At 36.4% G+C, this 14,032-nt stretch overlaps 2 protein-coding genes across 3 annotated transcripts; both read left to right on the top strand.

The window, feature by feature from the left end:
• Nucleotides 1–42: 42 nt before the first annotated feature.
• LOC148767766 (uncharacterized) lies at nt 43–1,932 on the top strand. Its single transcript, XM_088824782.1, has 3 exons — nt 43–148; nt 353–1,633; nt 1,694–1,932. Exons 1-3 carry the CDS (start codon nt 43–45, stop codon nt 1,930–1,932), a joined length of 1,626 nt encoding a protein of 541 aa, XP_088680908.1.
• An 8,546-nt stretch (nt 1,933–10,478) lies between these two features.
• GPDHC1 (6-phosphogluconate dehydrogenase family protein) lies at nt 10,479–13,754 on the top strand. Of its 2 annotated transcripts, none has more exons than XM_012972711.2 (6): nt 10,479–10,779; nt 11,287–11,935; nt 12,438–12,659; nt 12,757–13,004; nt 13,290–13,429; nt 13,514–13,754. In XM_012972711.2, exons 2-6 carry the CDS (start codon nt 11,287–11,289, stop codon nt 13,638–13,640), a joined length of 1,386 nt encoding a protein of 461 aa, XP_012828165.2. In that variant the 5' UTR covers nt 10,479–10,779; the 3' UTR covers nt 13,641–13,754. The 2 variants fall into 2 exon arrangements, with proteins under 2 accessions (XP_012828165.2, XP_012828166.2); XM_012972712.2 differs by having other exon boundaries at nt 10,531–10,779; nt 11,282–11,935.
• Nucleotides 13,755–14,032: the final 278 nt, after the last annotated feature.

Raw genomic sequence — 14,032 nt, 5'->3', positions numbered from 1 at the left:
CTGCATCAGTTGGTATCAGAGCATGCGTTCGCTTCCTGTAGAATGGCCCGTACTAGAGGACGTCGTCGTGGTCGAGAAGCCAATCTCAACGATGTTTACGAACGTGATGAAATAGCTCGATTAACTCAGCAAGTGGAAGCATTGATACGTGAAAACGCAGAACTACGAAATCAACACCAACATAATCCATCACCCCAACTATCGGTCGACGACGATTTTTTTGACGTACAATGAGAGTACTTTAGAAATCCATTTGGTGAGACAAATCGCCAACGACGAGGTTATTTTAGAGGAGATTGAGAAAATTCTAGTGCACATAGATGGGAATCTGGTATAAGAGTGGATATTCCAGAATTTTATGGCAACCTTCAAGCCGAGAAATTATTGGAGTGGTTTGCTTCTACTGAGAAGATCCTTGATTTCAAGGAAGTTCCAGAAAATAAGAAGGTTGGCTTAGTCGCTACAAAATTTCGTGGAAGGGCTGCATCGTGGTGGCAACATAACAAAGCTAATCGTACTAGGCAAGGAAAAGAGAGGATTACATCTTGGGATAAATTAAAAAAGTATATGCGTGCAGCGTTCTTACCGCACAATTACGCAAGTATGTTATTCCAACAATTCCAGAATTTGAGACAAGGGAACAAGTCGGTAGATGATTATACTACAGAATTCTATAAGTTGGCTTTGTTTAATGATCTTTGTGAGTCAGACGAGCAAACGGTGGCACGATATCTTGGTGGGTTGCGCCCTCAAATTCAGGAAATTCTCAATTTATTTGATCTCTTTTCTGTAGCAGAAGCACATCAAAGAGCGTGTTCCTTGGAAAAACAATTTAATCGGCGACCCGGGAATCTTGGTTGGACAAGTAGCGGAGGAGCCCCTCGTGGTGTTGAAAATTCTTCCAAGCCCACTTTATCAGATAGTACAACAGCAAAACATCCTCCTACAGCCCCAAATAATTTCGTGCGAACTAGTTCCAGTGGACCCCGTTGCTTTAAATGTGGCGAACCTGGTCCTAAGGCATCCGAATGTCGGAAAGGAGATAGATCTGGGAAAAATCTCCTTGTTGAAGGTGACAAGGAAATTTTAGAAGAAGTGGAACAAGAACCTTCTTATGATACTGATGAAGAAATTGTAAGCGGTGATACAGGTCCTCTTTTGGTTGTTAGGAGCGTATGTTTTCATCCTCATGAATTCAATAACGAGAATTGGCTTCGACGCAATATTTTTCAATCCACTTGCACAATCGGTGGAAAGGTATGTAAATTCGTGATTGACTCTGGAAGTTGTGAAAATGTTGTTTCTGAAGAAGCAGTGAGAAAATTAAATTTGGCAACTGTAAAACACCCTCGTCCGTATAAATTATCTTGGCTCGAAAAGGGATGTGAACTGACTGTGACAAAAAAATGCTTGGTATCTTTTTCCGTTGGTTTAAAATATAAGGATCAAGCCTGGTGTGATGTTGTCAAGATGGATGCATGTCATCTTCTTTTAGGTCGACCGTGGCAGTTCGATAGAAGTTCTTGTCATGATGGAAGAAATAATACATATAGTTTTTTGTTCGATAAGATAAAAATTCGCCTCCTCCCTAGTAAAGATTGCAGCCGTCAACCTCGGGATGATACGGGATCAAGTTTGTTGGCGATTAATTGATTCGAGAAAGAAATGAATAAATTTGGTGTTGTTTATGTAGTACTTGGAGTTGAAAGTTCCATAGAGGTAGAGGTTCCAAATGAGGCTAAGGCGATAATTGAAGAGTTTTCGGATGTGTTTCCGGTTGATTTACCTCTAGATTTGCCTCCTTTGAGAAAGATTCAACACCAAATCGATCTTGTTCCGGGATCTAAATTACCGAATCACCCACATTATCGTATGAGTCCGAAGGAGCATGAGGAGTTGCGGCGCCAAGTAGAAGAGTTGCTAAAGAAATGATACGTGAGAGAGAGTCTCAGTCCGTGTGGTGTCCCTGCCTTGCTCATACCAAAAAAAGGATGGAACTTGGCGCATGTGCATAGACAATAGAGCAATAAACCGAATTACGGTACGCTACAACTTTCCTATTCCGCGGTTAGATGACTTATTGGATCAGCTAAGTGGAGCTGCAATCTTCAGCAAACTTGATCTAAAATCTGGATATCATCAAATTCGGATTCGCAAAGGAGATGAGTGGAAGACCGCTTTTAAGACTCGAGAGGGCCTTTATGAATGGACGGTCATGCCATTTGGGCTGTCAAATGCTCCGAGTACCTTTATGCGCACAACTCTTTCGTCCTTTCATCGGTAAATTCGTGGTGGTTTATTTCGATGATATCTTGATATATAGTGCTGACCTTGACTTACATTTGAATCACTTGAAAGAAGTTCTTTCATTATTACGTGAGAACAAATTTTATGATGCTCTTAAAAAATGCGCTTTCATGACTGATCGAGTTTTATTCCTTGGTTATGAAGTTTCAAAAGATGGGATAAATGTTATTGAATCGAAAGTACAAGTCATTAAACAATGGCCTATTCCTACGAATGTTCATGAAGTGCGGAGTTTTCATGGTTTAGTGTCATTTTATCGGAGATTTATTTCCAACTTTAGTACTATCATGGCTCCTATTACTGACTGTATGAAGGTTGGAAAATTTAATTGGAGTGAGACTACAACCGAGGCTTTCCAAATCATCAAGCAAAAGCTAACTTCAGCTCATGTGCTCGATTTACCCGATTTCTCTTTGCTTTTTGAGCTGCATTGTGACGATTCAAGAATCGGTATAGGGGCAGTTCTTAGTCAGAATGGGAGGCCAATCGCTTTTTTTAGTGAGAAATTGAGCGGGCCAAAACTCAACTACAGCACTTATGACTTGGAATTTTACGCCATGGTTCAAGCTCTAAAGCACTGGAAGTCTTACTTTTCTTACAAGGAATTTATACTGTACTCTGATCATGAAGAATTGAAGCATCTTCACACCCAAGAAAAGCTTTCGGACAGACATGTGAAGTGGGCAGCATATTTGCAACGGTTCACATTTGTTCTTAAACATAAATCTGGTGTTACGAATAAAGTCGCCGATGCACTAAGTCGTCGTTCCAATCTCCTTACAATGATGCATACTCAGGTTCTTGGATTCGAGACTTTTCGAGAGTTACTACTCACTGATCCTTACTTTTCAAAGATAATGTTTGCTGTTCAAAATGGCGAGAAATCTGAATTTCTTTTGCACGACGGCTTTCTTTTTAAAGGAACTCAATTATGCGTGCTGGAGTGCAGTCTTCGAGCAAAAATTATTCAGGAATTACATAATGAGGGGCATATGGGAAGGGATAAGACATTACAGTTGGTTACAAATTCTTATTTTTGGCTATCTATTCGAAGAGAAGTTACAAAGTTTGTGCAAGGTTGCCGAATTTGTCAAGTGTCAAAAGGCACAACTACAAATGTCGGGTTATACATGCCACTGCCGGTACCTACTCAACCATGGACAAGTATTAGCATGGATTTTATATTGGGACTGCCAAGAACTCAACGAGGAATGGATTCGATTTTTGTTGTCGTGGATCGCTTTCCAAAGATGTCTCATTTTATTGCCTACAAAAAAACATCAGATGCAAGTAACGTGGCTTATTTGTATTTCAGGGAGGTGTATCGCTTGCACGGGTTACCTTTAACCATTATCTCTGATCGAGATACGCGTTTTTTGAGTCACTTTTTGCGAAGTCTGTGGCAACTTTCCGGTACAACACTCGATTTCAGTAGTGCTTATCATCCCCAAACCGATGGGCAAGCAGAAGTTGTTAATCGTTCAGTGGGAAATTTATTGCGGAGCTTGGTCGGGGATCATTTGAAGTCATGGGATCAAAAATTGTACCAAGCCGAGTTTGCGTATAATCACTCTCAAAGTCGTAGTACGGGATTCAGTCCTTTCTATATCAACTATGGCTATGAACCACGAGCCCCGCTAAACTTGGCACCACTACCAAGTGTGAAACGCTTGAATAGCAAGGCTGGGAGGATATCCACCGGGCTACTCAACAAAATCTACTACAAGCTACTGTCAAGTACAAACAAGCAGCAGATAACAAACGTTGCGTTTTGGAGTTTGAAGTCGGGGACTATGTCTGGGCAGTTCTTACCAGGGATCGATTTCCCGTGGGAGAGTATAATAAATTATCGGGTCGCAAAATTGGGCCCTTGGAGATAATCGCAAAGATCAATGCCAATGCTTACCGCTTGAAGCTTCCATGTCATATCGTCACGTCTAATGTTTTCAATGTGAAACATTTACTTCCATATCATGCTGATAACTCTGAAGATGAAGCTGCAAATTCGAGGGCGAATTTTTCTCAACTGGGGGAGGATGATGTAGTGTAAAATAATGGCTATTAACTACTAAGAAGGTCTGGAGAAAAATCCACAAGAATTCCAAGAGGTTTTGACAGCAAGAAACATTAAAATTACCTTTACTAAAATTAAATAAATGAAATGAAAAATAAATGGTCAAAGTCTTTTAGTGAATGCATGTGGAAGTCTTCATTTGTGTCTTATGGGTTTCTTTTATCCTTTTATAATAAGTTGTATTAGATTAGTTTGAAGGCAGATTTGGAGTGGAAAAGATAAATAAATAAAAACTCAAGGGTTGTTCTTACTTTCCTAAGTATTTTCAGTACTTGGATGCCTTTGTTTCTGCAATTTTATCTATTAAGATTGTGTAGATTCAAAGAAGGTTGGTTATCTCGACAAGCCGGATTCATCTTACAACTCTCGCTGCATCAGGTGTCCCAGACATTGGTGCCAAAGGCTGGGAGGTGGTGATGAAACAGCATTGCATGTTTCTTTTTTCGGTGTTTTGAGATAGTAGAGTCCCTCCCGTTCAATTCTCGTCCCAATCATCTTCCCCGAGCATAGGTCATGTATAACACAAGATTGGTTCAGAAAAATGGTGGCATACAGTGAGTTGTAGGTAAGTTTACTAATTGAGATCAAATTTAACGTAAACAATGGTACACACAAAACATTATCAAGGGTGAGATTGGGAGAAAAAATGACTTGTCCTATATGGGTAACTTTAGCAAATGAACCATTTGGTAATTCAACAGTGTGATTCTCAACAGGTCTCGAAGAGGTTAGGAATTCGGGGCTACAAACAACATGGTCTGTGGCTCCGCTGTCCAAAATCCAAACATTTTTCTTCCCATTTTGCATAAAAGATAAAGCTTTACCTGAGAGTTCTTCATAATGTGCAGAATTACCCACTTGGTTGACAAGTGATGATTTATTTTTACTCAACATTTGAAGGATTTGCTTGCATTCTTCCTGGGAAAACGGAAATTTTTGTGTTGTCTCATTTTTATCATGCATAGTGGTTTGGTTTCCCCTGGAAAAGAATGGCCGATCTTGCGCTCTCACCGGCTGCCTTGCGTTTGCGACAAAATCAGCGGAGTGTTCCTTAAATCCACTGAAAGTGCATTTTATATGAGCACGACAATTCTTCGTGTTGTGATTTTTCTTATTGCACTTCCTACATCGGATTCCACCGTCCTCGTATCCTGTTACTTTGCTTGTTCTCATAGCAAATGCTGCGGCTTCTTGCTGAATCGCGCTCTTTCCAGTGGGAACTTCAATTTGTCGCTCATGGCGGAGGACCAATGAGTACGCTTTGTTGACCGTCGGCAGCGGTTCGAGTAGAAGAGTGTTACTACGAACAGTAGCATATGAATCATTTAGGTCCATGAGGAATTTCATGGTTTTCTGGGTCTCCATATATGAAGTAATTTCATTCTTTGTTTCACATTGACAAGCAACGATTGGTAGAAAAATAATTGTACACCGCGGCAGCGAAAATTTCGTTCTCGAAAAAATAACGACGGCCGAGCCAAAACCCGTCCCGACCATAATAAAGCCGCATGTGCTTCCGGCCGATGTCGATGATGGTATATTTTACAATCTTCTATTTTTCTTTACTCATAATCATTATTTATTTATCTTATGTTTTTTTTTTCTTTTTGTGTGGTTTGTTAGAAGTTATTGTTGCAGTGGAAAATTCGCCAGCACACTTTCTGACAAAGATTGAATCTTTCTCGTTATTTTCCGACTACGGGATTGATAAGTATGAGACCAGGGAATTTGAAGCCCGAGACTATAAATGATGGTTTGCTATGAATTATTCGTCGAATTTTGTTTATTGTGCTTAATCAGCTAGATATTTATGGGTTTTGTTTTTCTTTTGATAGGAGGTTGATAATCTATCCCAATAGTAAAGAAAAGGGAGATTGTATTTCTGTATATCTAGCCATGGCCGAAATTAGTTATCTCCCTATGAATTGGGAATTCAATGCCATCTTCACCATCTGCATCTACAATCAAATATCGGACAAATATCTTGGTTTTCGATTAAAACGAAGTCGTTGTTTTAACGAAACAAAATCCGAATGGGGATTTCCAAATTTTATGCCTAAAAATATTTTGAAGAAGAAGTCGAATGGATATCTTCTCGATGACAATTTAATGCTTGGCGCTGAAGTTTATATCTTCAAAAGACAACAAGTGGTTGAGCGTGTAACTCTGCTCCAACAGTCAAAATACCTAGGCAACTAGAATTATTTAAATTAAAAGATTTTTGGACTTCTGAAGAATTTCGTACAAGTGGTTTGAATTGGTATCTTTCTTATCTTTCCATTAATTTTCTTATGTCCGACTTGTTTTTAAATTCTCCTAATGGTTTGAAATTATATTTTGTGAATTTAGGAAGATAGAGCTATACCCAAAGGGAGATTTCAGTTCATATGACAATGCAGTGAAAATAAATTTGGTGTGTGTTAGTGCTGAAACCTTTGCTACTTATCAAAAAGTTAAGGCGAAGTTTTGTATGCGCCTAATAAACGGATCCAATGCAGTAATACGTGATTGTGAATGTAAGTTTTATGTCGAGTTTTTTTCATGACTTGTTATATATGTTCGACTTGCTATATATGTTCTTGAATATGTTTAAAAATCGTGATTGTGAATGTAAGTTTTACGTCGGGTTTTTTTACATGACTTGCTATATATGTTCGACTTGCTATATATGTTCTTGAATATTTTTAAAAATCGACGATTTTGCTCTTATATATTTTTCGTAATTGCAGTTTCTCAGTAGTTTACGTCTGTTGATACAACTGGAGGATTTTCATTCAAGAGTCTTGCCGAAACGAATTGCTCGATTCAAGTGGAAATTTGTGTCCAAGTCATTAGGGGTGAGCAAAAAAACCGAAAAACCGAAAACCGAAAACCGAACCGAAAAACCGAAAAACCGAGCCGTATTAAACCGTACCGAATAGCAAACCGCATGTACGGTTTTTTATTTTTGAAATACCGAATTATTCGGTTCGGTATGGTGGGAAGGTAAATAACCGAACGGAAAAACCGAACCGAACCGAAACTATAAAATGACTTCATTTTATATAATATATGTATTATTTTACCCTAATATTTATTTTCTATCTTTCAATTACTTGTCTCATTCTAAGCATTTGTTCATAAATTGAGACATTGTATTTTATTTATTTAGTAAGTAAAAATTTACTTGAGTTCATGGTTTTAATAATGTGGTAGATGAAAGTAGGAAAACAAAAATGAAGCATAATACATTATATAAATGACGTTAAGTTCTATGAAATTAAAGATTTTATATTTTCATTGCATTAGTAAGTAGTGAAATTAATTGTAATTGTATTCTTTTGTTTGTACAACTTGAATATATATTGACACTTGAACCGAAAAATAACCGAAACCGAACCGAAAAAACCCGAAACCGAACCGAAACCGAAAGAAACCGAACCGATAAAAAACCGACATACACGGTTTTTAATTTTACAAAAACCGATATATTCGGTTCGGTTCGGTTTTTGGCTAAAACCGAACCGAACCGACCCGTGCACACCCCTACAAGTCATTGTGTAGACAATGATAATTGGGAGTTCAGCTTTAAATTGCTACTTTAATCCTTGAATACTATTTTTATTTTTAGTTATTGATTTTTTCTAAATTAGTTATCATATTTATATATTTTAAATTGCTTTTATAAGTCATTAATTTTTAAAAATATATTTTTTTTAAATAAATACAAACTCCTAATTTTTCATATTATTTTAGGGATTTTTTTTTTTCCTATTGAAGAAATAATACAATCCAACTTTTATGTGTACTAATATTATTTGAATCAAAATTGTGACCCATGCATGCCCTACAATTCACATGTAATGTTGGTTAATTCATAAATATTGATGTAGTTATTGTTCCCGAACAATATTTCTCTCTAGCTCAATTGTATTGTATTTTCATTATTAAATAAAATATATATTGAATATAATTAATTATCGGGGGATAATTACAGTTTTAGTCCCCCAAGTTTGCACGTTTTTTAGTTTTGGTCCCCCATTTACCGCCGTCAACAAAATACACACTAATGTTGTCAAATTTTAACACATTTAGTCCCTCCGTCTGTTTGACCGTTAAGTAGTAACGGTCAACTGTTGAATTAGGGCTGAATTTGGGATTTTTCATAGATAAAAATTTCACTCAGACCCCTGCATTCTTTTAAAATATTCTAAAACCCCCTAAAATTTTACCCAACCATAATTTAACTCCAATTTCATCATTTAATCAATTTTGACAAACGACCCCAATTTTTACACCATTACCGTTGACCCTTGACCGCCGTTGATTATTTATTTTTTTTTGTAATTTTTTTTTCGGCATTGAGTTATTTTATTTAAAATTGATTTTGACGCCGTTCACCGACATTGTATTCTCGGTTAATAATGTTGATTTTTTTTATTTTTCTTGATTTTTTACGAACTTTTTCCTTTGACTTTTTTTTCCGATCAACACAATTATAACACAATAATAATACTATAGTAATATCTAGTATCGTAATATTAAAATTACAAACTTCTAAGAAAGTTTTTATCTAAAATTGTAGGGCCTAAATACAATTTTAAAAAAATTCTAAAATCCATAATTTCTTCCCCTCAAATTTTTCTTCGTGGAACCGCCAGTGCATCTCAATTTCTTCCCAAGAAAATATGAAGAAGATGAATTAGGCATGTGCGGAGTAATTTGTAATGAGAAAACCACTCTATTACAACGGTTTTTGGGGCTAATTAACACCGGCCGTTAATTTTTATCTCTTTTTTTTTTGTCTTAAAATTTTTCCGTCATTGAGACGCGTTGACTTTTTCATTTTTATGATATTATTTTCTCGCCGTTTATCAGTTTTTGATTTTTTTAATTATATTTTTCCATAACTGAACAATTGAAATAAAATCAAGAAAGAAAATGTCAACGCTGTTGAGCCGACATTCAACATCGGTCAACAACGGGAAAAAATATCAATCGACAAAAGAGTCAACCGAGTTAAAAAGAAAGTCAACGTCGGATTACCCAATTTTGAGAAATCGGGGTTATTGGTTAAAATTGGTTAATTGATGAAATAGGGGTTAAATTATGGTTGAATAAAATTTTAGAGGTTTTTATAATATTTTGAAAGAATACAGGGGTCTTATTGCAATTTTCTCAAAGAAAAACCCCAAATTCAACCGTTGACCGTTACTACTTAACGGTCAAACAGACGGAGGGACTAAATGTGTTAAAATGTGACAACATTAGTGTGTATTTTGTTGACGGCGGTAAATGGGGGACCAAAAGTGAAAAACATGCAAACTTGGGGGACCAAAACTGTAATTATCCCAATTATCGGCCACCAAAATGTCAACTAATATTTTCATCTATTTTGTAGATAGATGAGCTATATTCTCCTCTCCACTACTTCAGACACGTGGTAGTAATTTACGGAATTTTGTTACTTTATTAAATACAAAGACTATTATAGGGTTGCTGATTATGGATGACAATGGGGCAGGTTTTACAATTCTCGTCGTCCCCACCCTACCTTAGAAATCACCATCCTGATCAAAATCCTCAAATTTTATTAATTCGGATTTCCAAACCCGCTCCGTAAGATCTCCACGGGCACTTTAAAGACTTATTCAAAGAATAAATCAACAAAGCGCAAATTCAACTTCAGATCTCATACAAAATTCCATAAATTAAAAATATGCGTCACATTTTAACATAATAATTAATAAATATATATAAATAATAAACGCAGGGCGAGATACATACAAACACGTCTCCATTCCCATACGTGGTCAATTTTTTTCGTCAATCTTGATCCCCATACCTCATATTTTTTCGAGGCGAGTAATACTTGGAAATTTCGGGGTGGCGCGGAGATCCATGCAAATTGCCATCCCCTATTGCCAATTGACATTTGAATACAATTATCATTATTTCACCTAATCTATTTATTTAATTCATTAAAAGTTGAGGGGTCAAATTGAAATAATAGGAAACTAAAATTTAATGACCGTTCGAGGATTTAGTCTATTTATTTATTTAATTAAAAGTTGAGGGGGGCAAAGTTGAAATAACAGGAAAATAAAATTAAATGACCGTTCGAGAAGTTGGCTCCATCCTTAAAACCTTAAATGCATAGCAGCAGCAGCAGCTTCGGCACCCTCCCCAATTCAACTGCTTCCATCAATGCCATATCTCTCTCAACTAGTAATCTATACATACACACATGTGTGTATATATATATATATATATATATACATATACACACACGTTTCTGTTATGAATATTATAATATAAAATACAATTTAGCTTGATCAACAATGGGTAATATCTGAAGGGATTTGTCCGAATTTTGACTCAAAAGTCAAACCCTTTGTAGTAATCGACAAGAAAAAAAGGTTGGTGTTATCTTTAATTTTGGGGGGTTTTAATTTATTTTTATGTGCTTGGTTGATGAACAAACTCTGGCGGAATTTCCAATGTTTTCTTGATTTTTTATTTATTTTTTGTATGGGGAGATTGACAGAATGTCAGAATCATAGAATTGTTGGGTTTAAAAATTAAATAAAAAATTACAAATTAGTTCAGATTTAGGTGAATTTTTTCACCTGTAAAGATATTCTGCTTTGCATATTATTATTAGGTATATAACATATGAGATTTTTTCGAATATTTTTCGAAATCCCGTCTTCTTGATTTGAGATACATTGTTGCTTTTCTTGATCATTGAATCTTGATTTGAGATACATTGTAGCTTTTCTTGATCATTGAATCTTGATTTCACTTGTTAAAGATTATGTTTGGTTCGAATATTTTTCGAAATCCTGTTTTTTCCGGATTTGAGTCCGTTGTATCTTTTTCTTGATTATTGAATCTTGAATCTTGATTTCACTTGTTAAGAAAAGATGGTTGGAAGCATCGAATCTGCACGAAGCAAACCCTACTCAAACGGGGCCCACAATGGTTTCGAACAAAAACTAGACGAGCTCCGAAAATTCATAGGAAAATCTGAAGGCGACCTTCTAAAAATAGTCGGCATAGGAGCCGGCGCATGGGGAAGCGTATTCGCAGCACTACTCCAAGACAGCTACGGTCAATTCCGAGAAAAAATCCAAATCCGAATATGGCGTAGGCCCGGAAAACCACTCGATAAGCACACATCAGAGCATTTATTCGAAGTGATAAACTCTCGAGAAGATGTCTTGCGAAGGCTGATAAGGAGGTGCGCTTATCTGAAATACGTGGAGGCGAGATTGGGCGATCGGACACTCTACGCCGACGAGATTTTAAAAGACGGCTTTTGTCTGAACATGATCGACACGCCTCTTTGTCCGATGAAAGTTGTGACAAACTTGCAGGAAGCTGTTTGGGATGCGGATATTGTGATAAACGGATTGCCGTCGACTGAAACTCGAGAGGTTTTTGAGGAGATTCGAAAGTATTGGAAGGAGAGGATTAGTGTACCGGTTATTATATCTTTGGCGAAGGGTATTGAAGCTGAGCTGGAGCCGTCGCCTCGTATAATTACTTCTACGCAAATGATTCATCAAGCAAGTAAGGATGTTTATCCTCTGTTTTTCTTTCTTTGAAAAAAAATGGAATTTTCCGAAAGTGCTAATTCCGATCTGATCTGTCCGATTTTGGTGGTGTTTGCAAATGCGATTATGAGCTTTTTTCTGCACATAATCAGTTTTTAGGTGTTTGCAAAACAAGCTTTTGCTTTTACTTCTCTTAAAATAAGTTGCTTTAAGCTATAATTTTAAAAGCACCCATGTACCTGCTTTTTCTAATTTAGTTTATTTTCCAGCTAATTTGCAAACACCCCTAACTTTTAGAAATAAGCACTTAATTCCAACTTAACTCACAATCACTAACTTCTGCTTTTAAATAAGCTTTGCAAACACCACCTTTATCAGATTGATTTTTTTTTTTTTTTTTTTTTTTTGCTACTTTTCTATTATAACAAGGCTTATTTGAACGAGTATTAAAACGATAAAATTAGTGTTGGACCCTTTTTTCGAATATTTCAGTAACTATAGCTCGTTTGCCTTGGCAGCTGGAGTTCCGATAGAGAATATTCTTTATCTCGGTGGACCAAATATTGCTTCGGAAATTTATAACAAGGAGTACGCCAATGCTCGTATATGTGGCGCCGAAAAATGGAGATTACCACTCGCAAAGTTCTTAAGACAACCTCAATTCACCGTATGGGACAACAGTGACATCATCACGCACGAAGTTATGGGAGGCTTGAAAAACGTCTACGCAATTGGAGCCGGTAAAAAATATCTTCGAACAAATTCTTGATTATGAGTAGCTCCTAATTTACAAATTCTTCGTCTTATTATTTATTTTTAATTTTTATTTATGGTTAGGAATGGTGGCGGCTCTAACTAATGAAAGTGCGACCGGAAAATCGGTATATTTTGCACATTGTACATCGGAGATGATATTCATTACACATTTGTTGACCGAAGAACCGGAGAGGCTTGCGGGGCCTTTGCTTGCGGATACGTACGTAACTTTATTGAAAGGCCGTAATTCTTGGTACGGACAAATGATCGCTAAGGGGCAATTGAGTCTCGATATGGGTGATAGCATCAGTGGCAAAGGAACTATTCAGGTACATATATATATTTAATCGGGTTTATTGCAATTAGACCCCTGTATTTACTCTAATTGTTAAAAAAACCCCGTGTTATATGAATATTAGCAAAATCACCCTATAATTCAAATTTATTTAGCAAACTACGTACCCTTAAAGATGCACCATTTAAACGTCGAGTTATTATCAAATTATTTAATTCTTCATTCTCGATTTGTATATGTAATAGTTTCATCATTTTTATGCTGTCTTTATAAAATAACGTACTAAAAAAACGAATATTTTTTCGTGAAATTTTGACAGGGAGTGTCTGCGATCAAAGCGTTTTACGAACTTCTAAGCCAGGCTAGTTTGAATGTACTTCACCCCGAAGCAAACAAGCCAGTTGCCCCGGTCGAGCTCTGCCCCATTCTCAAGATATTGTATAAAATTCTCATTACAAGGTAATATATAATCATTTAAAAAAAAAATTGCATATGTAATTTTGGAAATAATTACAAAAACGATAATTTTGTGTCCGATTTTAGGGAACAAGGGCCACAAGCAATTCTTCAAGCATTGAGAGACGAAAATCTGAACGATCCGAGGGATCGAATCGAGCTAGCACAAACTCATGCATTTTACAGGCCTTCACTTCTTGGGCACAATTCTTGATTGAATTATAACCATTATTATTTATTTTATTCTATATGCAATATTGTTCTTGGTGACAACTGACAATGTTGGATGGGATTTGGGTTTGTTTTAATAATTCAATAAATTATGAAATTTACACTTATCGTCCTTCAAGTTTACACGGTTTCATATTCGGTCCTCCATTTTCAGGATAAACACATTTTCGCCCCTTGTGTTTCAGCAATTTAACACTTTGGGTCATTTCCGTCAATTTACCGTTAGTCCGTCAGTTAAGAGAGTAATGGGCATATGCATGATTCTATTACTAATGGAAAATTGGTGGAGGTGATAAAAAAATTATATTGTTTAAAAATAAGGGACTAAATCTGTATTTTATGAACGCGGAGGGCCAAAATGTAAAATTTAATTTT

The sequence above is a fragment of the Erythranthe guttata genome, chromosome 10 (assembly GCF_056151865.1).
Source record: "Erythranthe guttata isolate IM_541 chromosome 10, IM_541, whole genome shotgun sequence".
NCBI classification, from domain to species: domain Eukaryota; kingdom Viridiplantae; phylum Streptophyta; class Magnoliopsida; order Lamiales; family Phrymaceae; genus Erythranthe; species Erythranthe guttata.
Note: the sequence above shows the minus strand (reverse complement) of the source record. Positions and strands in the feature narration are given on the sequence as shown.